General features: G+C 38.0%; 2 protein-coding genes across 10 annotated transcripts in view; one reads left to right on the top strand and one right to left on the bottom strand.

Moving 5' to 3' along the window:
- Nucleotides 1-23,262, bottom strand: part of LOC123958873 (protocadherin-9) — a 311,831-nt gene that overhangs the window by 168,531 nt on the left and 120,038 nt on the right. The gene's annotated exons all lie outside the window — the stretch shown is intronic.
- LOC123958874 (protein diaphanous homolog 3-like) overlaps nucleotides 2,555-23,262 on the top strand; it is a 63,475-nt gene continuing 42,767 nt past the window's right edge. For 3 of the 4 annotated variants that reach the window (XM_046032583.1, XM_046032584.1, XM_046032581.1), the window contains exons 1-4: nucleotides 2,555-3,120; nucleotides 11,602-11,634; nucleotides 12,065-12,247; nucleotides 14,208-14,312. In XM_046032583.1, coding sequence (XP_045888539.1) covers nucleotides 2,998-3,120; nucleotides 11,602-11,634; nucleotides 12,065-12,247; nucleotides 14,208-14,312 — 444 coding nt within the window. In that variant the 5' untranslated portion in view covers nucleotides 2,555-2,997. The remainder of the gene's footprint in view (nucleotides 3,121-11,601; nucleotides 11,635-12,064; nucleotides 12,248-14,207; nucleotides 14,313-23,262) is intronic. The other variant, XM_046032582.1, reaches the window with a different exon arrangement.

Below are 23,262 nucleotides of genomic sequence, written 5' to 3'. Positions count from 1 at the left end.
GGGGGGGGGGGGGGGGGGGGGCTCCCATTCCTCCAGTCATCCACCACCAGCTGTTTAGTCTTGCTGATATTGATATTGAGATACACAGAGTAAAATACACAAGAAGTTACACAAACAACACTGTATTTTATGAAAGAAAACTCCTGGCAAGGTTATGTTATCAATGAAACAAAACCAATTGTGATGTAATTGTACCATTTCAATTGAAACCACAAGATGGCAGTATATGCACACTGAAATGTTTAACCAGTGCCTATTCTCAATACAAGCTTCACAAGATTTAAAGCAGTTTTTACTCAGAAGCCCCAGGAATAGAAATGGACCAGTCCAGTAATGCAGCTTTTTTCATTGAGAGGATAACATGTCCTTTCTTGAGTCAGAATTTTCTTAAAAAAAGAAGAAAAGAAGAAAATTAAAAAGAAACATTTAAACTCTCCCCGCGACCCGACCCCGGATAAGCGGATGAAGATGGATGGATGGATTTAAACTCTGTTGTTGTCTGTCAATCAGACACAATACTGTATATAGGAAAACACATCAATTTTCCTTGCTAATTTAATTTTAACAATTTTGACTTGTACCTTTTTTAAAATGTTGTTTATGGTATTGAAATACTCATGCCAAAAATGAAACACAATTAAATAAGAAAAAAACATTCAAACTCACTTAGATGGATTGTCTGTTTGTTACATAGCAGAGATCAATGTCAGTATCAATACAAGAAAATTTGAATTTCTATTATTTGGCCTTGGGGGTTTTGATTGTATATCCCTATGGCAAGGCTAGCTCTCATTGTCTGAGAGGATTAGCAAGGCACTAGGCTTGTGTTTGGCAGCCATGCAGACAGCCTTTTCACGGACTCCAGGAATAAAGGTCTACAAAGATAACAAGATTTCAAGAGGTAGAATTCAAAGCAAGTCACATTTGATTTCAAAGCTAAATTTTTCATTCAATAGCGATATTTGACTTCAAGCTTTGCCTTGAAAACAAATACAAACCATCATTTTTTTATTCAAAATGTGCTTGCCAAATCTGTTTTCAGCAATCTGTGCTTGTACAAATCTCCATCTGTATGTCAATTACTATGTAACAGTAGATATGAGTGAGAATTTGTCCCAGACTATCGCCCTTTTTGAAGATTGACATAGTAATAGTGGAAGCATAATTATACTAAATTACTGCTCCACTTGTAAAAGATTGATGCTCGAAATATAACAGTTCAGCAAATTACATGAGCTGAGAGACAGCTGAAATCTATGACCTGTTGCCTGTTTGAAAAGTGGATACAGTTCTTGTTTTTGCAGGTGGCAAGGACATGTTCTTAAAAAAAACAACTTTCAAACAAACTCACAACCAACTGCTGTTATACTGTACAAATGTCTAATTATCATTGACCCCAGGGCTGAGGTTTTAGGAAGGACTGGCACGCTCCCAGCTGTGTGGAAGCACAGGCAATGGAAAGGTTAATATTACTTTTTGTTTTGTCGTTTTGCAATCATTAGATTACTAAACTTTATTGTCCTCAAGAGGAAAGTTCCACATGATCAGTCATAACCACTTCACTGTCAATATTCCACACAATATATTCTCATATAATTCACGAGTTTCACTAAAAGGGGCACAGATGTTTCATACCGGTTGGCTTTACATTGAAGAACTCTCTGATACTGTGTGTCTTGGGGGAGCAAATCATGTTTTGAGCAGACCACATGAGAAGAATCTCACAAATGTTTCTGTTTGTTGCATCACATCAGCTCATTGCTGTTTGCATCAGACAAGGTATTTGGGATTTTACTGTAGCGCTAGCAGTCTCACTTTTAAATTGCCAAGCAAAGATGGAAACCAACAGCGTAAAGCACTTTCGGCATAACAGCCTGATAAAAAATAAAACAGAAGCATCAACTTATATTCCACCACCCAAAGTTTCACATGAAAGCCTACATGAGGCATAAGGGTGGGATTATTGAAATGTGACATGGTACGATGGCCAGAAGGGCAAAACTCTTTCTAAAATATACAGACAATTATCTGTTTATCTGACACCTGAGTAATACTGTGCAAAATAGTAGGCCTATTTTGACTCTAATAAAATAGATTGAACCTCTCAGGGAAACATAAAGCTTCCGCCACCGATTTTTTAAATAATTTTAACACTATCTACAGGAGATTCTTCAATAACGATTACTATTACTGTACATTGGAGAAAATGATGCATTTGTATTTGGCAGCTTGCATGGTTGATCAGCTATGATTTGTATTCATTAAAATGTGCCTTATGGGTTCATCTACATTGTTAAGCTATAACCCTGTTAAAACTTAAACTTGTATAATTTCTATCAGGCATGACATGAATGACTGTAGACAAACTGTAACCACCACTGCACCCAAGGTAGACCCAGGCCGCTGCTGAATAAAACGAACAATCCCAACAGGACTAGGGCTGATTGACAGCCAACTGTGGCCAATCAAATGCCTTTTCAACTGTAAACAGAGGGGGCTGTACCAATGACAATCCAACCTTTGTGGCTCCGTGGATACTATTGGTTGGATTAAACACGCGGAGCTGACATACTCATTGCGCGGGTCTGTCAAAAAATATGTTCACCATAAATTTATCTAGCCAACGCTTCAGCTGCTGCTGTTTGGTATAGCTTTCAGTTAATAGCCGGATAAAGTTTGTCAATGGAGAAAAAACGTTAACTTGTATGCTGCATTCATTTTGTTTACGGAAATTCAAGCGTTACGTGACAGTCCATAAATTGGATTAGCGCTAAGTACCGGTGAATGATAGTTTAGCAAACTTGCTAGCTAACGTTAGCTAAAAGGACTGGGAGTGAAGTTTGCGGTCGTTAGCTGTCCGGCTAATTCAATACGCGAATGGTAATGTACTAGACAATTCCGAATGTCTCCTCCATTTTAGCGACGGTGTGTTCTAACACTACAAGGTCAACGTCTTTAGTAGCTATCCGCTCGTGTAAAAGTCATTAGGTTAACAACATGGATAGTTCCAGTCAGCGGTTTGAATCTACTACCGGACGCGACAGTAAACTTCAAAAGAAGAAGGGTTCTTCCCAAAACAGCACATCATGTTACGATGAAGGAGACCGCAAACCAAAGTTTGTAAGTATGGCACACTAATGAATGTAATGAATGTTTTTCCAAATGAGTGAGGTCTCTGATACCACCCGTGGACATCACACAGACAGATAGACAGAGACACTCACACACTGATACAGACACACACAGAGAGACACACGCATCCACACGAAGTGCAAAACCCTCAAGAAAAAAGAAAGTGGCTGCAAAAACATTTATCATATTATATATGTTTGCTTTTCATATGATAGTGAAAATATGCATGACTATAGGCTGTTTGTGAAGACGGCCTTGGATTAATGTACTATATTTATATTAGTATTTATATTAGTTATACTATATTCAAAACTGAGTCTATTCAGCTTGTCTAGAGAAACGCAGGAGAGCAAATGAACAGTGGTGGAGGTGTGTTATGCCTGTGTAATGTATTTACTTGACATATTATGTGATGTATATTGCTGAGAAAATGACTCTCATAGTTAGGAAAGCTAATACGCAATGCAATATTTGCATATTAGAGTTTTCTTTGTGAAAAGTGACCTTGACTGTTTGACTTTGCTTTGCATATAGGAAATCAAAAGGTTAAAATTAGCACAGGATTTAGCCCTTACACTAATCCATGTGCTTCCTACTACTACAAACCAACCAACATTCAGTCTGCTGTATTATTCTGGGAGATATGGGGAGTTTTTTGTTTTTTTGGGACAAAACATTGCCCTTATTATGCTTCTCGAGGGGTCTTATTTTTAAAGCAGTCAGGCTTCTGTTGACAACACACACATACCCCCCCTTTTAGACAGGAGACTTGTGTATGACACAGATCTACTTAATGCACGAGCAACCCGTGTTTGACCCCATCCTTATGAGACTGCTACTGCAAGTTAATTCCGTGTAACCACCATTCAGAGACTCTAGTCTACAATTGTAGCAAAGGTCTGTGCAGGAATGGTTTTCATTCCAGACTGTTATTATCCACTCCCACTGATGAGCTGTTGGCAAACACCATTCCACCTGCTAAGATGAGTGTTCAGTGCTGGTTGAAAATGGGGTTGCAAAGTCACGTTTTCTGATGTGCTAAATTATTCAGATTGATTACAAATGTAGGTTTAACCTGCATCATTGCACTATGTCTGTCTGACAGTGGGTCACACAGACATATGCACACTGTATATACAGTGTATTACAATTTGGAACTTTTTAACTGTTGGACAGACAAATTAATCAAAATGAAGGAATGCCTTTGGGCTATAACTTATGATGGACATTAGTCGTTATCTTTCTCTGACCAAAGAGGTGGGCGATCACTGTGTCTTATTGTGTCTCATTGACTGACTGGATTAGTGTTTTACCTAATCAGGTCCTGTTTTAACAGTCCAATAACAAAAGAGCAGATTAAAATGACCTTGAGCTTGAAAGGTTATTCTTGACCTTGGAAATATTATCTGACAAATTTTATCTCAAGGTCTACTAGCTTTTTCTGGAGCTTTCAACTGCAGTTTTCTGTTTGATCAGTGGGGGGAGTTGTTATCTCGTGACCTACCTACGTGAAGTATGGAACTTAATAACAGGCTGTATGAAGGATGGTCTTTGGTACGGATGGAGGCCATTTACATGGGGTGCGAAAGACCATCCTTATTTATATTTAACATCCCATACAGTGGTGTGTGGTCAAAAGTTTACATACCCTTGTAAAGATCCTACATGTCATGGCAGTTTCCAATAATTTCTAAAACTGTTACGTGATGGACTGACTGGAGCACATATGGGTTTGTTACTAAAACAGTCATGAATTTTTGTTCTTTTATGAATATATTATGGGTCCTCTGAAAATGGGACCAAATGTACTGGGTCAAAAATATACATACAGCGATGTTAATATTTGGTTAAATGTCCCTTGGCAGTTTTCATCTCAAGTAGACTCTTTTGGTAGGCATCCACAAGCTTCTGGTTTAATCTTTGACCACTCTTCTTGATAGTTGGGGCAGTTCCACTTAATTTGTTGGTTTTCTGAAACAGACTTGTTTCTTCAGCACCGTCCACATATGGGGTTTAAGTCATTCTAAAACCTCAATTCTAGCCTGATTTAGCCATTATTTTACCACTTTTGATGTGTGTTTGGGGTCATTGTCCTGTTGGAACACCCAGCTGCATCCAAGACCCAACCTTCTGGCTGATGATTTTAGGTTTTTCCTGAAGAATTTGGAACCTCTTTCTTCATTATTACAATAACTTTCTGTAAAGCACCAGTTCTACTGGCAGCATAACTGTCCAGAGCATAACACTGCCACCACCATGCTTGACGGTAGGTATGGTTTTCTTGGGGTTTAAGGACTCACCTTCTCTCCTCCAAACATATTTCGAGCCAAATAGCATAATTTCTGTTTCGTCTGACCACAGAACTTCCTCCAGAAGGCATTTTCTTTGTCCACGTGATAAGCAGCCAACTTCAGTCGAGCCTTAATGAACAAGGGTTTCCTTCTTGCATGGCAGCCTCTCAGCCCATGTCGATGTAAAACATGCTTAACTGTGGACACTGACACCTGTGTTTCCAGCAACTTCTAATTCATTGCAGACTAGCTTTTTGGTGGTTTTTTCATCCTAACTAATTTTCTCTCAGCAGGAGTAGATTGGTGTTTTCACTGATTGTGCCATGCACTTTAAACTTAAAAACGGTTGTTTGCACAGTAGATCTTGGGATCTGTAGCTGCTTTGAAATGGCTCCAAGTGACTTTCCTGACATGTTCAAGTCAGATCTGCCTTTTCAGATTCAGTACTCACCCAAATTGTTACTTGTTCCCAAAGATACATATATGGGCTGTGATGGTACAGCATAGTCTTTACATGTTTGTGGGGAGTAAGAGGGATCTCATCAGATTGGTCTGTCTAACAATATTGATAACGCATAACTATTATAACAAATAACTGAAAAGCATTGTAAATATGTTTCACAGTGAACAGCATTGATTTATTTAGTCTGTCTCAATAGGTGGCACTGCAATACCACATTATTTACTGTAATTTATAGAAAGCAGATATGCTATTAAAGGCCACTTTATGTGCGGTGGCTCTGTTTTGAAGCAGAGCATTATAAAACTAAAGAAAGAAATGGAACAAAAGACATGTTAATGCAATGTGTTAATGTGCTTTTGAGATGCTGTTGTTTTTGACCTTCCTAAGTGTAGAGTACAAAAATAATGAAGGACTTTTTATTGTCACATCCAGATTCCAGTCGGTTGTCAGTTAAAGCTCTGAAAAGGTTTTATGGTCTCATTAATGTAATGGGTGTTTAATATCTTTTCTCTGTATCGCTAATTTTTGGATTGTGTACTGTTTTTAGTGTTAATGGGCAATAATACTGAATTTTGGAGCTCAAAGAAGTAACTGTGAATTTATTTAGCATATTTGAGACACATCATTTCAATTAAGTTTTTACAATGCAATTTGAAAAAAAACAACAACACTTTCATCTCCAAGCCAGAAAAATAAAAAGAGATGGATAAGAAATAAAATGCACAAGTAGTGACACAAATGGTATGGTCATTTTAGAGCTGAAATTTGATATTTTATAAGCATTTTCTGTGGCTGTTGTTCATATCAGTTTTAATTGTTGAAGTTAGTAAGCTAAGTGCCTTTTCAGTCAAGGACTGCTTGTAATACTGCCTGGGAGGTAGTGCTGAAATGGTAAGGAAGACAGAAAACACTTAAAAAATCTAAACAAAAAAACCAGTCCATATAACCACATGTGGTCTATCCACTTATGATATTCTAGTGGAGATCGTGACTTTAAAAAGCTATATTTGTAAAGGTTTCCCCTTTTAATACCAGTTATTAAGATGGTGCAGCACCATTGTTCCATTTGTTGTTGAGAGCCATGCATAGTAGTCTGTTTGCTTAGTATTTTTAAGGGTTGTTAATGATTGATCCAAAGAATGACATTTTCAAAATCTGATGTCTATGGATGCTGTCTTGGTATGGGGTTGGTCTTGGGTTCTTTAATTTTTGCTTTTCCCTGACCTCCATGAAGCATTTCCTTTCTGTGTTGGCCTCTCTTTTCAGTTGTGGATTGCCTCTGCAGTGTTTAACAAATCAGCATTTTGTGGGTAACTTGTCTCAGTTAATTGAAAAAGATGTTATCGGACTTTAATTAAATTAACAGGGTGATAGCGGAAAGTAAAATGAATTCAGACATTTTCAAATTATGTTTGTCAGGCCATCCTGTTTTATTCATTAAAACAAAAGATTTGCATTGTGAAATCTTTAAAAATGTAAAGCATTGCTGGTTAACTAACGGCCCTAGGGCAGCCACAATTTTATATGTTGTTTTGTTAGTAATTTAGTTACCAGGGAATTATTTTTCTTACCTGAAGCACTTGTTACCAGACACTTGTGGTGAGACTCACTGTCCTGTACTGTCCTTGTTTTATTCCGCTGTCCTTGTCACCTGGGTGTTTTTGCTTGCTCAATGTGGAAGCCTTGGAAATGTACATTTGGAGAGCTGGTTGCCTAAAGCCCACGGTGATGCTTTTAGATAACTTGTTTTGTCCAAACATATTCATTTATTAATGAAATACATAAATGAGAGAAAAGCAGCAACAAAGTAGTAAGAACCAAATAATCTTTGCTTAAAAATGGCAATTAAAATAATCTGTCACACATCAGTGATCTATTCAATCAACAGAAAACTGTTGATTGACTAATAGATCACTCGACCAACAATTTGAACATCATTGTAAATTAATCTAATAAAGCACCTAAGCATTTTTAATTTGTAAAATTAACACTTTTTTTATATTCGCAAAATATTTAGCAACACAGTATACGGTCTCAGCAGGCCATTTGCGCCTAACCGTTCCACCTGTGGACTCCTGTGTATGATGCTGATTGTTTAGATGCAGCAGTGAGACCCAATGAGTACCAATTTAACATTGTGATGTTTGTTTTAGCCTACATAATGTGTGTGTGTGTGTGTGTGTGTGTGTGTATATATGTGTATATAATATATTAAAATATATTAAAATAGGATGAGTCCGCGAACAAGCTGCAGTGACATACACTACTGTTCAAAAGTTTGGAAATCCCCTGCCACAAAAGCTTGATTCGGTACAGTCAGATGGCTGAGAGGACTACTCAATATTTTTGAATAGTCTTTCATGATTTTAGGTTGTAGAAAGTCCTCTTTTCAAATAGATGTTGTTATTTTGTATGAAGGATTTGCAAAAAAAGTAGTGCTTTCAACACAGAGAACAAAACACTGTACAATGGTACAATGAGACTGACAGCTGAAAGGGCAGAATGAGACAAAGAACAAGAGCAACAGTTAAGATTATACAAAATCATCCGTCATTGGATAATGAAATTGTAAGCTTAGCATCAAAATCTGTGCAGATTTAAAGTAGGAAAAGTTTCCTGTTTCAGCGTCAAGAGCATAATATTCCTATTTCAAGCTAGAACTAACTGGCGATATTGGTTTAACAAACTTATATTACAAAATAGAAATAAAAGGCAGGGCCAAAATCAGTATTCTCCTCATCATGCAACACTGTAGGGAGATCGACTAAATAATTATTCCAGTCCATTATTATTCCAAAACTATTTCAAATGTAAATAGTACATGTGTCTGAATTATACTGTTTTGATCTGGTTCTTAAAATAGCCATTATTGAAGGAAAAGAAGAGAAACATCAATATAACAGATGATTCCAAACCTTTGAACTGTAGAGTATATATTGCAGACTTCCAACAGCTGGCACAAAAGGCTGCTTAGGCACTGTTAGACTGTATAAAACAAGCAGTAATTTTGATGTCATATTCAATAAATGATGAAAAAGAACAGCTGGCATAATGTCTATTCATTTTATATTTTGCCATGTTTGGGTTCCATACCATCAGTCCTGCCGGGACACAACAGGAGGACTAATTTACGGTTTCATTTTATTATACTGTTCAGGGCGTCCCTCCTCCAGACTTTGTATTTGCAGAACTGAATAGCAACGACTTGTAGGAGTTAAATTATTGGGAAATGCTGTGGAAAGGTTTTCTCCTAGCTTTAAGTGCAATTGTGTTCTGAAAGTTAGTTTAGTCTTGGAATTTTTTTTTTACCTCTGTGTTGAGTTACGCTAAAATCCAATTGTGATCAATGGCCTTTTCTTCATTGTTGAAGAGCTGCATTATGATATAAAGTTTGTTAAAGCATGGAGAAAGTCAGTTACAAACCCACTGATCATTACGGTACTATTCAAATTTATGTTAAGTGTGCAGCGGAAGTGCAGAGTGAAGGTGAAAAGTTGAGAATAGAAGCGTGTAAAATATAATTCCATAAAAGTGAGTTGAGTTTTGTGAATTATTTCACAATTTGTTGGTTTATGTGTATGTATTTCTCTGTAGTTTTTAATGTACTAGTAATTTACTTCATATTATATAACAATATATCTTAGTTAAGTTTAATTTTGACCATTTTCTAGTTCATTAGACACATTTTATCATCTCAGCAATGTATAAAATAATTTAGAATAGTTAGTGTCTAATTGTTGGGGTTCATCATGTTGTTATTTTTTCCAAATAAGAAGAGATAAGAGATGATAGACTTCATTGATCCCACACTGGGGAAATTTGGTTGTCACAGCAGCTCCAGATACAATACAACACAACAGATGAGATAAAATAAGGAGATAAAATAGAAATAGGAAATAAGAATAAGAGTATACTGTACATGCCTATTCTTGGGTGTAACATCCATACGGACAGCCGTCCCGCCTGTCACACTTTTCAGAATCCCCTTTTTGAGATTGTAATCAAGTGGACCCACTCCTGTGCTGTGAGTCGCTGACAGTTTGTGACCAGAATGGTAATGTTAATGGTAGAGTTTTGCGATAGAAAAAATAAAAATGAAGCATTGTGAGTAATAGCAAGTTTGATGAGTTAATCTCTTTCTATCATTGATTAATTGATATGTTTTACCTTTTATCTTAAAATGTAAAAGTTAAGAATAGATACATGAAAGTAGGAAGAATTATGTTCCTATACAAGCCATTAAATTTAAGACATTGAGATGGTGGCTGTGCAATGTGTTTTTTATTTTTATATTAAAGGCATAGTTACAGTGAGAAGGTATAGTAATAATTTATTACTTTTAAGTTGATGAGAACATGGTAAAAGCATGTAGAAATTCAGAAAATTGTATTCAAATCCTTTTTTTGTTTCTGGGAGAGGACCCCTACCCCTTTCAAACCAATGTTACGCCATGGTGCCCATAGTTTGTCAAGATATGGGCATGTGAGGTTAAAGTTTGACAGCTGTACCCAATTAGTTTGACCATTTGTCAGTGGAGACAAAATAATTCCTACCGTAGCCATATATGCTAAGTCATTTTATTATTGTTCTCTCATGTCAACCTTCAGTCTGTTTCTTTTCTAATCTAAAAAGGTGTAATGTTAATCTCGGAACACTCATTAGAGGGATGGCTCATTGACGGGTTGACATATTTTATTCCAGGTGATTTTAAATTAATTAGCCTTAACAATGGTGGTGTGTATTGATTTATTTCCCTGAGGTCTTGTATGGCCTGCTGTTGTGCTTGAGGGAGACTTAACCTTTATAAATAACTTTTTCATTCAGTGTTTTATTATGACAATGTTTTGAAATGAAATGTTTTCAGTTTACGTATTGACTTCTGATTACTTATTAGGATTATTCTTTTGGCATTTCTGACTCTGTTACACCTGTTCAAAGTACAGATGGTAACTTCCCAAGAAGAAATCTTGAACAAAACAAAACAAAAAAATCTGCTAAAGCAGAGAAAACTTGCTTGGCAGGCACAGAGGTAGCTGGTATGTACAGATAACAACAGGCCAACTTCCCATCTCCTCTTCCACTGCACAAGTGGATCCTTTATAATTTGCAGACAGGGCTTGTTAGGGAAACACTTTTTAGGCAGCAATTTTTGTTTTAATGACTGGTGTCATTGATGTCGACTAACATGACACTTGGGGTTAGACATTCAACCTAGACTGAACCGCTGGGCTTTTTGTAGGGAAGGTTTGGCACCTAACCATCGTACTTGGTAGTAATACAGGCTCCTGTGCAGTAGTTTGGGCTTAATTCAACTGGCATACACTGGGTCCATTAATACCTGTGCATCAAAGCCTTGATAGCCACACTACCTTAACATCACTCATGACATTATTATTATTATTTTTTTTTATTTCAAGACGAATAGAACAGAGTGGAGACAAAACAATAGCTACATTTTACTGTCCATATACTTTCAGACTGCACTGTGTCGTTCTCTGCTCTCCTATCAAAATGAACACCACAATTTAACTCTGTTTCTCAAATGCAGAATATAAAGAACCAAAACTTTTAACTTGGTTGGAAATCACAGATATCTGCTCATAAATGATATCACAGTAATTTGCTCCAGGCTGCTGTAGGGCTTTAAAAAAAATCATATTTGATGCAGTTGCTTTATGTGTCCTGATTTGTTTTTTTTCTGTTCCCCACCTGTAGCACTTACCCTTTAGAAACATCACAGATGATGTGGTAAGATTTGAGAAACTGGTGTTCTTTCACTTTTCTTGTTTGTCAATCTTAATAACATCTAACATCACTTTACTAAAAGTCATTGAATCTGATATGAGTGGCAATGAAATTGGTCTTCATTGCCAGCCATTGGAATCATTCACACCACAAAGCACAGACTGCTTTTCTCACTAAGTAATGACTGCATGTCATCTAAATAGTGCTTTGCTCCACCTATGCAAGATGTTCTGTGGATGTAATTTGTTCACTTCAATGTCAATAGCATTAATTTTCTAACTCATTAATAGGCTAATTGTTTTGTCTACTCCGTTCTCAGTATTAACCATTTAAATATGCTCATAATCTAACAATTAAAAAAAAAAGATCTTTCTCAAATTAGCACTGTGTACTTTCCCCTATTTTAATTGTGTTTTCTCTGTTTTCTGTACAGCTTGACAGGTTCGCCAGTATTCGGATTCCGGGTAGTAAAAAGGAGCGCCCCCCCCTGTCACATTCTAAACACAATACTAATGATCGGTCCATTTCCTCATCATCCACCTCACATCACTTTGAGGAGCTTTCATCAAAGATCACCTCGGAAAAAGAGATCTTGGCTCTGTTTGAAAAGATGATGGTATGTTGTTTTATCATTGTACAATGTCATCAAAGATTTCTTAGAAAAGCAGTATAGTAGCTTGACATGTAAAACCTACACCTGATGCAAGGGCAACCAAAGTGAAAATGTGTTTTGATTTTAGAACAGAAACACTGAATAGAACAAGGTGGGCATGTACCATGTGTTGACTATTAATTTTATAAATTTTGCAATTTTTGGGGTGAAATAGATTAAACTAGATTTAAATCTGTTTTTCAGTTCACTCACTCTCCTTTTATTTTGAAACTTCTTAAAATGGTCAGTTTCACAAACACAGAAAGATTTTCTCTGACTGTCAGCATTTCCAAGACTGTTTGGGCTTGCTTTTTTCTGACACAACAACATATTGTTTGGCTGCTTGAGGTATGACTCTGTCTGCCAAAGACTTTGGAAGACGACTTCCACTCGTTATGACTTTATGTCCTCCACGGAACCAAAACACTCGACATGAGCCAGTTGATAACTCGTGGCAGTAAAATTCCTTGAGACTACCTACAGACTTTATGTCGATGGACTTGTAAACGCTCCAAAAACCCATTAATACAACACTCTTATAGTAACAGGCTTTCTTTGGAACAGAAATTATTGTCACTACATTAAAAAGGTCTGCTGTTGTGAATACAATAATGTTATAATAATACAATCACATAATATTGTTTAATCCACTGATATAATATGGTCCCCAATTTTTCAAACATAAAGTCCAGAAATAAGACACTGTCTCATGTTTTCTTCAATGTGGCAAATTAAACCAAATCTAAGCTTAAGAGGTAATGGAGAAAAAATAAAAATGTTTGGAAAAAAAAATCAGCTTTGGAGCTTGAAGGTAATATTGCTAAAGTATTAAAAGTAAAGTAAAGTATAGTGTTATGTATATGGGGTGGAGAAAAATAAAAGCAAGTCCTGTCGCCATAGGTATCGCTAGGGTTGTGCGATATGGCTAAAATCTAATATCCCGATATATTTCATATCCCAATCACAATACATATCCCAATATAGAATTTTGTTTTGTAAATTCAATGAAATATCATGAGTTACTGTTGGAATTTCCAACAGTAACGTCATTAAGGTGGGTAAGCGATTCTAGCGCTCTCAGAACTGCACGCACAGCGCCGCTCTGCTCCCCCTCCCTGAAGGCAGAGTCAGCGTGGCTTATGCTGCAGCTCTGGGAGACAGAGCACAGAGGGAGAGACATGGCTACAAAAAAGCTTTAATAACGATGACATTAATCTTCTTATTTACAGTAATCTAATTATTAATGTACTCATTCACTGTCAAAACATTGTCAAACAATCAAGAAAACATGTCATCAGAACTTTATTTAGTATTAAAATAATAAACATAAATTACATTAACTTTAAATCTGGCACTTGGTGGCTATGGTGATGAAGATTATTAATAATAATCCTGGGTTTGAGCTTCATCACCTAATAATTTATTAGCCCTTCTCAACACAGTAGTGCACTAAAGTAGACTGAACACGCATGATTCAATACACCTTGCCAGCGGAGCTCTACTGAGCGCATTTTCTTGTTTTCTTTTTAGTCAAATAAGATTTAAATAGACAATTAATGAGAACAGCCTCTGTTGTAAAGCTGTTTACAATCTACAGTAGATAGGATATTTTCTGTTTTTATTTAAACAAACAGAATTGTAATCTCCTTGTTTTGTCATTTATTATTTCATAACTTTTCCTGATGTTTTAGATTTTTGCTGTGGTTTTGCTTCAGTATCGGTATGGGTCTATTTAGGCAGGTATCGTAAGTCATAAATTTCGTATCGTGACAACACTACATCACAGCAACAGTATGACTTGTCAAATGATATCATCATATACCACAGCCCTAGTCGCTAAAATAAAATAAAAACAAAACAAGATTATTTCAGATAATTATTGAATAAGATTTATCCTCTCTTTCTGTTGTTTTTTCCTTTTCAGGAGGACATGAACTTGAGTGAGGAAAAAAAGACCCCTTTAAGAGACAAGGACCTCAACACAAAGAGAGAAATGGTCCTTCAGTATGTTTTTACTGCCTCTAAAACTGTGAGTTTTTTAATTCAATAACATATTTTTTTGCTATGTTCCTATGTTTTTCTGGCTTACTTTTTGTATTTACATGATTTAATGTCTGGAATTCAATGTGTTTAAATGTCTTGTATTTTTAAGTCTTTATAATTATGCTATTTTTCAGGGCAAATGTTATACAGTATCTCACAAAAGTGAGTACAACCCTGACATCTTTTCATGTGACAACACTGAAGAAATTACACTTTGCTACAATGTACAGCTTATACAAAACAGTGTAAATTTGCTGTTAATTATTGTCTAAACCGCTGGCAACAAAAGGAAGTACACCCCTAAGTGAAAATGTCTAAATTGGGCCCAATTAGCCATTTTCCCTCCCTGGTGTCATGTGACTCGTTAGTGTTACAAGGTCTCGGGTGTGAATGGGGAGCAGGTGTGTTAAATTTGGTGTTATCGCTCTCACACTTCCACATACTGGTCACTGGAAGTTCAACATGGCACCTCATGGCAAAGAACTCTAGGTGGATCTGAAAAAAAGAATTGTTGCTCTACATAAATATGGCCTAGGCTGTAAGAGATTGCCAAGACCCTGAAACTGAGCTGCAGCATTGTGGCCAAGACCATACAGCAGTTCAACAGGACAGGTTCCACTCAGAACAGGCCTTGCCATGGTCAACCAAAGAAGTTGAGTGCATGCTCAGCGTCATATCCAGAGATTGTCTTTGGGAAATAGATGTATGAGAGCTGCCAGCATTGCTGCAGAGGTTGAAGGGCTGGGGGGATCAGCCTGTCAATGCTCAGACCATACGCCGCACACTGCATCAAATTTGTCTGCATGGCTGTCGTCCCAGAAGGACGCCCCTTCTAAAGATGATGCACAAGAAAGCCTGCGAACACTTTGCTAAAGACAAGCAGACTAAGGACATGGATTACTGGTGCATTTCCTGTGGTATGATGACACCAAAATCAAATTATTGGTGTCAAGCCTGTGTGGCGGCAACAAGGTGAAGAGTACGAAGACAAGTGTGTGTTGCCTACAGCCAAGCATGGTGGTGGGAGTGTCATGGTCTGGGGCTGCATGAGTGCTGCCGGGACTGGGGGCTACAGTTCATTGAGAGAACCATGAATGCCAACATGTACTGTGACATACTGAAGCAGAGCAGGATCCCCTCCCTTTGGAGACTGGGCCGCAGGGCAGTATTCCAACACAATAACGACCCCAAACACACCTCCAAGACGACGTAAAGGTTATGGACTGACCAAGCATGTGTCCAGACCTAAACCCTATTGAGCATCTGTGGGGTATCCTCAAACGGAAGGGGGAGGACTCACTACTTTACATTGTAAAAAGTGTACATGAAAAGATATAATCAAATATTTACAAAAATGTGAGGGGTGTACTCACTTTTGTGAGATACTGTATGACTAATGTAATTTTCAATGAAAAATTATGTCTCACATGGGGTCTGGCCTGAAAGATTATAGAGAGATTGAATTTTCAATATCAAAAACAGTGTTTGATTACAAGCTAGTGCAATCTCATTTGTCATACCATCTCTATCTATAGAAGATGTACTTACACCTTATCTGGGACACACTTGTAAAAGTACACAAGAACTAGAGACCTACGCGGGACTGTTTTCTTGATCCGGCTCCCGACCGTTCAGGAAAACCGACATAAATCATTGCATTCATTTTTGTCAGTAAGAACTGAGAAGTTTTCCAAATTTCAGACTTGCCTTGCCTTGGTCTTGTGTTGTATAAGCCCGTGTGATGGAAGCCAGCGAGACTGTGCAGTGAGTAAAAACTCACTCCTGACACCTTAAGACACGCACTGGCGACCGATACCAGTGGCCACGGGCTTCAGCCTCCTTGTCAGCGTATCCGTCTCCCGTACCCGAGGATGCCGGTTCGAGTCAAGCCTGTGCAGTACGTTCTCGGGAGCAGCCACATATGCTCACTGTTTTGCCCCACGGGATCCCAATCCCAAAGCAGCTCTCGAACAAGAACTGCACTTAGGATGGGAATATTTAACAGAGTAGTCATTAAAAATGCCCATTCAAATCCAAGGCCTGCTACCTTAGTGTATAGCCCCCCATCCACCTTCAAAAGGTGGTCAAGATAGATTTTCAATTTTAATAATTTGTCTTGCTTTTGGGTGGGAGTGCATCACAACATACATTATAAATGCTTTTGAGTAATAGTCTATCACAAATTGAATGGGTGAGATAATTGATTAGATTTTGTGTATGTGGGTATCCTATCATGGTTGATTGGTCCTCTTTCAATTTTCAGCAATGAGCCCTAAGCTTTTCCTTTACTCCCACTCAAAGCAGACAGACAGATCTTGATAGAGGGTGATAAAACTGTCAGTGTTCAGAGGAACACGATTAAATCTACAAAGAAAAAGAAACTGTGGATCATTCTTTCTCCCCCAGACCAAAAAAGGCCATGCTTTACATTGATTCCTTCTACCCTTAAGAAGAGAATCCTATTGAAAGACCACAATTTGCAGGTGAAACTATTTTTCATATATATATATATATATATATATATATATATATATATAAAATATACTATTAGATATATTAAATCTACCCAAGAGTGTGCTCATAGTTAATATGGGTCAAGTCTGTGATACTTAGTTTGAATAATTATGAAAACAGGCTGTGGGTGTCTTTGATTTCATTTTAACAGAAGCTTGAGGGCACCTTCTAACTTATATCAAATGTTATAAAAAATATTCCTTTACATGTTTGTTTTTTGAAGGTTTTCTGGTTAACAAGTTGACTTAGTGTATTGCAAAGAAGTGTTGCATTTATTATATTTGTTTTAACCAGACATCCCTCCAAAGTAGCCTCAGGCTATCCATCTCTACTTACCATAGCCTGTTTGTATGCCTACATCTGTTTACCGGCATGGTAAAAAAAATGTGGCCACTGGTCAAAATGCAATAAATTAAAAGCATTCAAAACACCAGTTTTATTGAATACTACATGTACATAAGATGTGGGAAACTGTATGTTTATAAAGGGAGGTTGTAAAAATGAGCATGTTGTTATGTCGGTAACTACTTAAATAATATATTATGACAGTAGGTGGAAGATACTCTTCAGGCTTCTTAAATCACTCTCAAGACCATGGCATAGTCAAATTATGACCATTATTTTATGAGGCAGGCCAGGGCTCTCGTGTAATAATTTACCCTCTCAGACCAATACCAGGTCCTTTAACAGTAATACACTCAAGGTTATGCTATTCTCTGGTGATGGGCGGATGAAGACTTCTTTCCATTTGTCCACTGTGGGCTCATGCATTTTGACTTCATAGTTGATATTTATGTAACATTTCATATTAGTCACAATGTCATGTGATTACAGAATGAAATAACTATAGTTACTTAAAGTTTTTGTTGATTTTGGCAGAAATTGTGGACAAAAGTGGCATGAGTACCACCACCTGGTGTCATAGGCTACGCTCAGACTGCAGGCCTTAATGCTCAATTACGATATTTTCATCCAGATTTGTTTGACAGTTCACATTAATGCTTAAATGTGGCCCATATCAGACTCCAGTGTGAACTGTCTGCGGCAGAAGAATAACACAACGTCACATGCAGCGCGCTGTTGCAGGCTACAGAAGTAAACAAGGAGCAACAGAGGTTAGCCCCGGTTAGCTCATGGGAGACTCCCGTTTTTTATTGTCCTCTCACTGGTCACATTTCTCCCGAATTATGACAAGTGTTCACAACTTTCTGTTCTTTTCATTATGTTTTTTGGCGCTGTACAACGCAACTGCCCCACATCTCTCTCTCTCTCGCCCGCCCGCCCGCCCGCCCGCCCGCCCGCCATAAAGATCTTGTTTGGGCTAAATTTAGCCAACTCAAAACTGGTATCTTCCAAACTTTCTTTTATGTACAAAATTACATGTGAACCTGCCAAAGGTGAACTGAGGTGTTCACCTTTGACTTTATCTGGATGACCTGCTCGCAAGCCTCAGAGACCTTTTAATCAGCTAATTTTAGAAAACATGACACAAGGGCTAACTGTCCCAGCATTGACCATGTGGTCTCCTGGGTGGCAAATTCCAATTGTGGCTAAGACTTGACTTAAAGTGGTTGATTGTTGAAGGAGGTGATCATTAATAGAGGAACAAATGCCCAACTAGGTAAATGTACGTTATTGAATGTAAACAATGTTGATAATGTTACTGAGTAATTACACATCACTCCCCTCCAGCACCTTTGTTTTTTAATGACGATGTAGAACTTTTCTACATTTTCTACACATATACATATTCTACATATACATATATATTTGCAAACTTGTCACCTTTCACCAAGATTTTGAATAATTATGATATGACAATAAATAATAATTAATGTTGGTTAATATTAATCCATTGGTAATATTTGTTACCTTTTCCCTGAAAACCCTCGTGGCAAATATTTTACATGACCTTGATTTAATTATTTAAGCTATATATTACATGAATTCACAACTGATTGAAGCTCACCAGTTAAGGCTATTTTATTGGACCTGTAGTATGTTGCAGCAGTGTTTGGATGCACCAGAGGTAGTCGTGTAGTGGAATGTCAACTGCAGGCACAGCATAATATTTAGGTAATGTTGTCTTTTGCCACAGCAGGGAGACGAAACCTGTCGCTTGGGTGTAATGTCAGTTTTTATCATTGTCATTATCTCTGTATCCTCTCCCCAGTATCTGATCTAGCCGAGGGGACGGGGGCCTCAGAACACTTACTCAGTACAGCCCATGTTCAGAGAGTGAGTGCGCAGTGAGACAGACAGATCAGGGCATTGCGGCCTTGCTCCACTTTTGTGTCCTGTTGTGAAGGGAGGAGGGTCCCAATGGAAAGGGCAACCGAAATGCGGGGAAAATGCTGCTTTATTAATTGTTCTAGGCACAGTTATTTGAGAAAGAAGCATAAATCACCATTGGTAAATGAATAGATGAGATTTCTCTCTCAGAGTTGCGGGTGGATGTGATAGGACAGCGATATGCGAAGATTCATACTTTGAAGTTATATTTGACCATATCTCACTGCTGTCAACCACACCACTTGCTGGTGCAGTGAAATGTTTTTGTTTTACCCTTGTGAAGAGTTCTGTTTTATATAATGCGTAACAGTGGAGCGCAATCCTCTGCAATATTTTATATATAATTATGAATGCAATTGCCACAGTGTAAAGTAGGGATGTACCGAATGTTTGGCATCTGAAATTAATCGGCCGAAAAATAGCAAAAAAAGCACTTTCGGGGGTTCGGCCTAATAAGTCAAAAGACCGAATAACTTTTACCAAACAAATACGTTGACATGTCGGCAGTGTGAAAGCATTGTAAAATGTCTGAGAAAGACTCAAAAATCGCTGTTTGCAGACACTGTTCGATCTGTGGCTGATGTCTTAGAAAAGGCAAAAAATGGTCTGAACCGCTTTGAGTGTTTTTGTCACTTGTTTCTGAGAAGGCGATTAAGCTAGCTGCACCAAAATTTGGAGTGCACACGTATTCAAGCCTTTATGATCTTTATGAATCCTCTGAAAGGGACCAGTGCGAGCTGACAGGCAGGTTAGAGACTTTATCCTGTCATTTTCTCACTTTACAAAGACAACAAGTGTTGCAGTACGAGAGTCCTAACTGAAGAGAGGCTATGAAGTCTTCATGTTACGCATTACGAGGACACACATTATTATCAAATTGTGCCAGACTTGATGAATTTAGTGCAAGGATGCACTTCACGACATCTGTTTTTTCAAAGTAAGGTGGATACAGTATGGAAATTAGATTAATTAATTAATGTGACCCTCTCGGGCTCGGACCAACCCACCATAGTCTCTCCAAATCTTGTGGGAATCACTGAGTAAAAAGCACATTTTGACTATTCAATTCATGCAATGGTTAAAAAAAAAAGGCAAATTATATGAAAAAGAATGTGGGGGGAAAATAAAAAAATTGAGGGAAGGTTTTCGTTATATTCGGTTTCGGCTGTCACAGGTTTTATGCCGAATTTTGCATGCCTGCAGAGAATTGTATGAAAATGCGTTAAAGTTCTGCTTTTAAACGCTATACTATTCTTTGTGGGGTTCATCAATAGTTATAAATGATCAGTGTATATTTTATGAACGTTAACAATTGTTAATATATTATTAAACGTAAAAGTACCATTTCTTGAGTATCAGCATAAACATCTGCCGTTAACCGCGTTCAAACAATGTGAACAGCAGTGTCCTCAAAGAACCTTAATAAGTGGATGCATAAATCGACAAGCTTCGAATACTAAAATCAATCAGTTAGCTGCAGCCTTACATCAGTCCATCTCTGTACTTTTTTGCAAATTTCAATCTGGCCTTCCAATTCTTCCTGCTGATGAGTGGTTTGCATCGTCTCTTTGTTTTTCAGGACATTCCAAATTGTTGTGCTTGCTATGCCCAATGTTTGTCCAATGGCTCTGGTCGATTGTCCTTATTTTCTCAGCTTGACAATGGCTTGCTTTTCTCCCATAGACAGTTCTCTGGTCTTCATGTTGGCTTATCCTCTTTAACGGGAAATTCAGTCTTTATAGGTTTGAACCATGGATGAAAACTTAGACTTGTCATGCAGAGCTATTTAATGTTTGGACAATCAATCTAAAAGGCAACACCTGGGCAACAAGAAACATCTGTCAGTCACATGTTCCAATAGTTTTGCTCACTTGAAAAATGGGTGGGTTCAAACAAAGGGTGGTATGTCCTGAGTTGTTTAATACATCTAGATGTGAATACCAGGAAATAAAATTCTGAACTCTTGTCTCATACTCATCTTTTGATCTTAAACCCAAATTTCTTCAGTTAACAACAAAAACAGAGGAATTTGCCTTACCGTTCCAATACTTTTGGAGGGGACTGTACATTGAACGTGCCGCTGTGTCCCCGGCACATTCACCAACGCAAAGCTAACAGCTCACCCTGCAGCCCACACCGCTCTCTTGACCAGAACTGTGCGGGACAGTGATTGCGCCAATACTTTTGGAGGGGACTGCATATTGACCAATATATATCAGAGAAATATAGTTATAAATAGCATGGAATTCATATCAAGTTGAGAAAAGGATTGAGGCAGAAATGTCACAGGGGCACTCCCTGGGCTGCTTCTGCAGCAAATGATGTGGATGGGGCTAGGGTTGCAGGTGGGTCCCCGGCTCCCCTGATGCCAGCAGTGGGCAAACAGCCTGTCACTAATGCTCCTTTAGCGAGAAAGGCCCAGCCAGACAGGCCTGTTGCTGCCATGAGCAGCACTCATGGTTCTCTCACTGCTGAAGACCTTAGAGATCCTGAGAAACAAACAGGCTGGTCATCATCATGGCTCTCCAGGAAGGGAGAGGCGTTTGCCCACTGGGCCAGAAGAGGAAAAGGTAGGAAGGCAGATACTTACTGTGTGGGTGGAATTGGTGAAATTACAGCCACTGTTCCAGTTACTAATGACAGAGTAAGAGACATACGAGGCAGGAGTTGGCCTAGGCTGATGATGCCAAGAAAGAGTTGCAGTTGTTTTAGCCATGATGATATCAACTCTGGAGGGTGTTGTCACTGAAAAGTGCTAGATTAATAGGACTACCAACTGATTGGGAGGTGAGTGCATTGATGGCGGAGGATATTACAAATAGAATCACTTTTTCCAGAGGTTCAAACTGGATACCAAGCTATTCAGTACTCACTCACTATCACAGGAGACTTGGAGCCGTAATGATGTTTTTCTTTCCTGGCTCTCATTCAACATGCATATGGATTTTACTGTGCCTTTTTAAGGGTGTTCAATATCCCTTCCTAAGGCTACACAGGTGCTTCTGATCATTACAACACAGTTTTTGTTGATTGAAGATAAAAGTGGGTTTGTTGAGTGAGATTTTGACACTTTTTTATAATTATATATTGAGGAGCGTATCATAGATTGGGGCTTGAGGTGTCAGGAGAGAGATGGGCTGGGCATAGTTCCATTGTTTTGGCAGCCTGCAAGTGTTGGGTATTATTTGTTCCTGCCAGTACAGCGTCTTTCCCGATGTACTGTGCTGATTGCAGTACAGCGTCACCACATCAGCGTAATGTGACAATTGCAGTTACAAATGACAGAAATACACAAAGTGCAACGCTTGCTAGAAAACAGTGTTTACCATGAAGACACCTGTCAGATTTTTGTCAAGAACTGGAGGCAGGACGAAATTTGACGCCTTGTAATTCTCAATGCAGCAATGTAGCAGGTACATTTTAATTCAAAGGTTATACATTGCTAAAAACCTTATGGGGATGGTGGAATCAGGGTGACCTTTATGTCATGCACATACAAATAAGTAGTAAAACCACTTCTTACTACTACAAGGCCACCCTGATTCTTGCTTGTGATCATAGATTATTGCAGTGTGAGCGATAATGGCTGTCTCAGTTACTTGCTGTGATTTCTCTGTTGATGACAACATTTTGAACCAACCTGAAAAGACTTTAGTTTCTGTGCGTCTTTGGGAAATGTCATTTTGTGTGAAATATTTGAAAGTATGGAAATACTTTCAAATATACTTTCAATAATAAAGAGACATGGTTCATCGTCATTAAAGAGGAATAGGCATTTGGATTTATCCACAGGTTTCCTTTGCAGAATGGAAAAGTATGGGATTTGATTTTGGTCTGGATAAGTATGGAAAAAAAGAAAAGAAAGTATCAAAACAGCTCCGCCCTAAGCGCCTTTTATATGTGTTCCAAATCTGGACATCCGCGACCAAATTAGTTTGAAAGAAAATACAGCAATAGCTTTGAATTGCATATATACATAACATATTCTCTACTTTTGAAGTGAGTGCTTATGCTGAAAACTAGGTGGCCCTATCCCGACCATATTGGCTGTTATCTATAGCCCCCCCAGTCCTACGGCTCCTTTCTTGAGGGAATTTCCTGATTTATTTTTTTTATTTTAATTTTTTTAT

The sequence above is a fragment of the Micropterus dolomieu genome, linkage group LG20, assembly GCF_021292245.1.
Source record: "Micropterus dolomieu isolate WLL.071019.BEF.003 ecotype Adirondacks linkage group LG20, ASM2129224v1, whole genome shotgun sequence".
Classification (NCBI taxonomy): Eukaryota; Metazoa; Chordata; class Actinopteri; order Centrarchiformes; family Centrarchidae; genus Micropterus; species Micropterus dolomieu.
The sequence above is the reverse complement of the archived record's forward strand: the minus strand, read 5'-3'. Positions and strand labels throughout refer to the sequence as shown.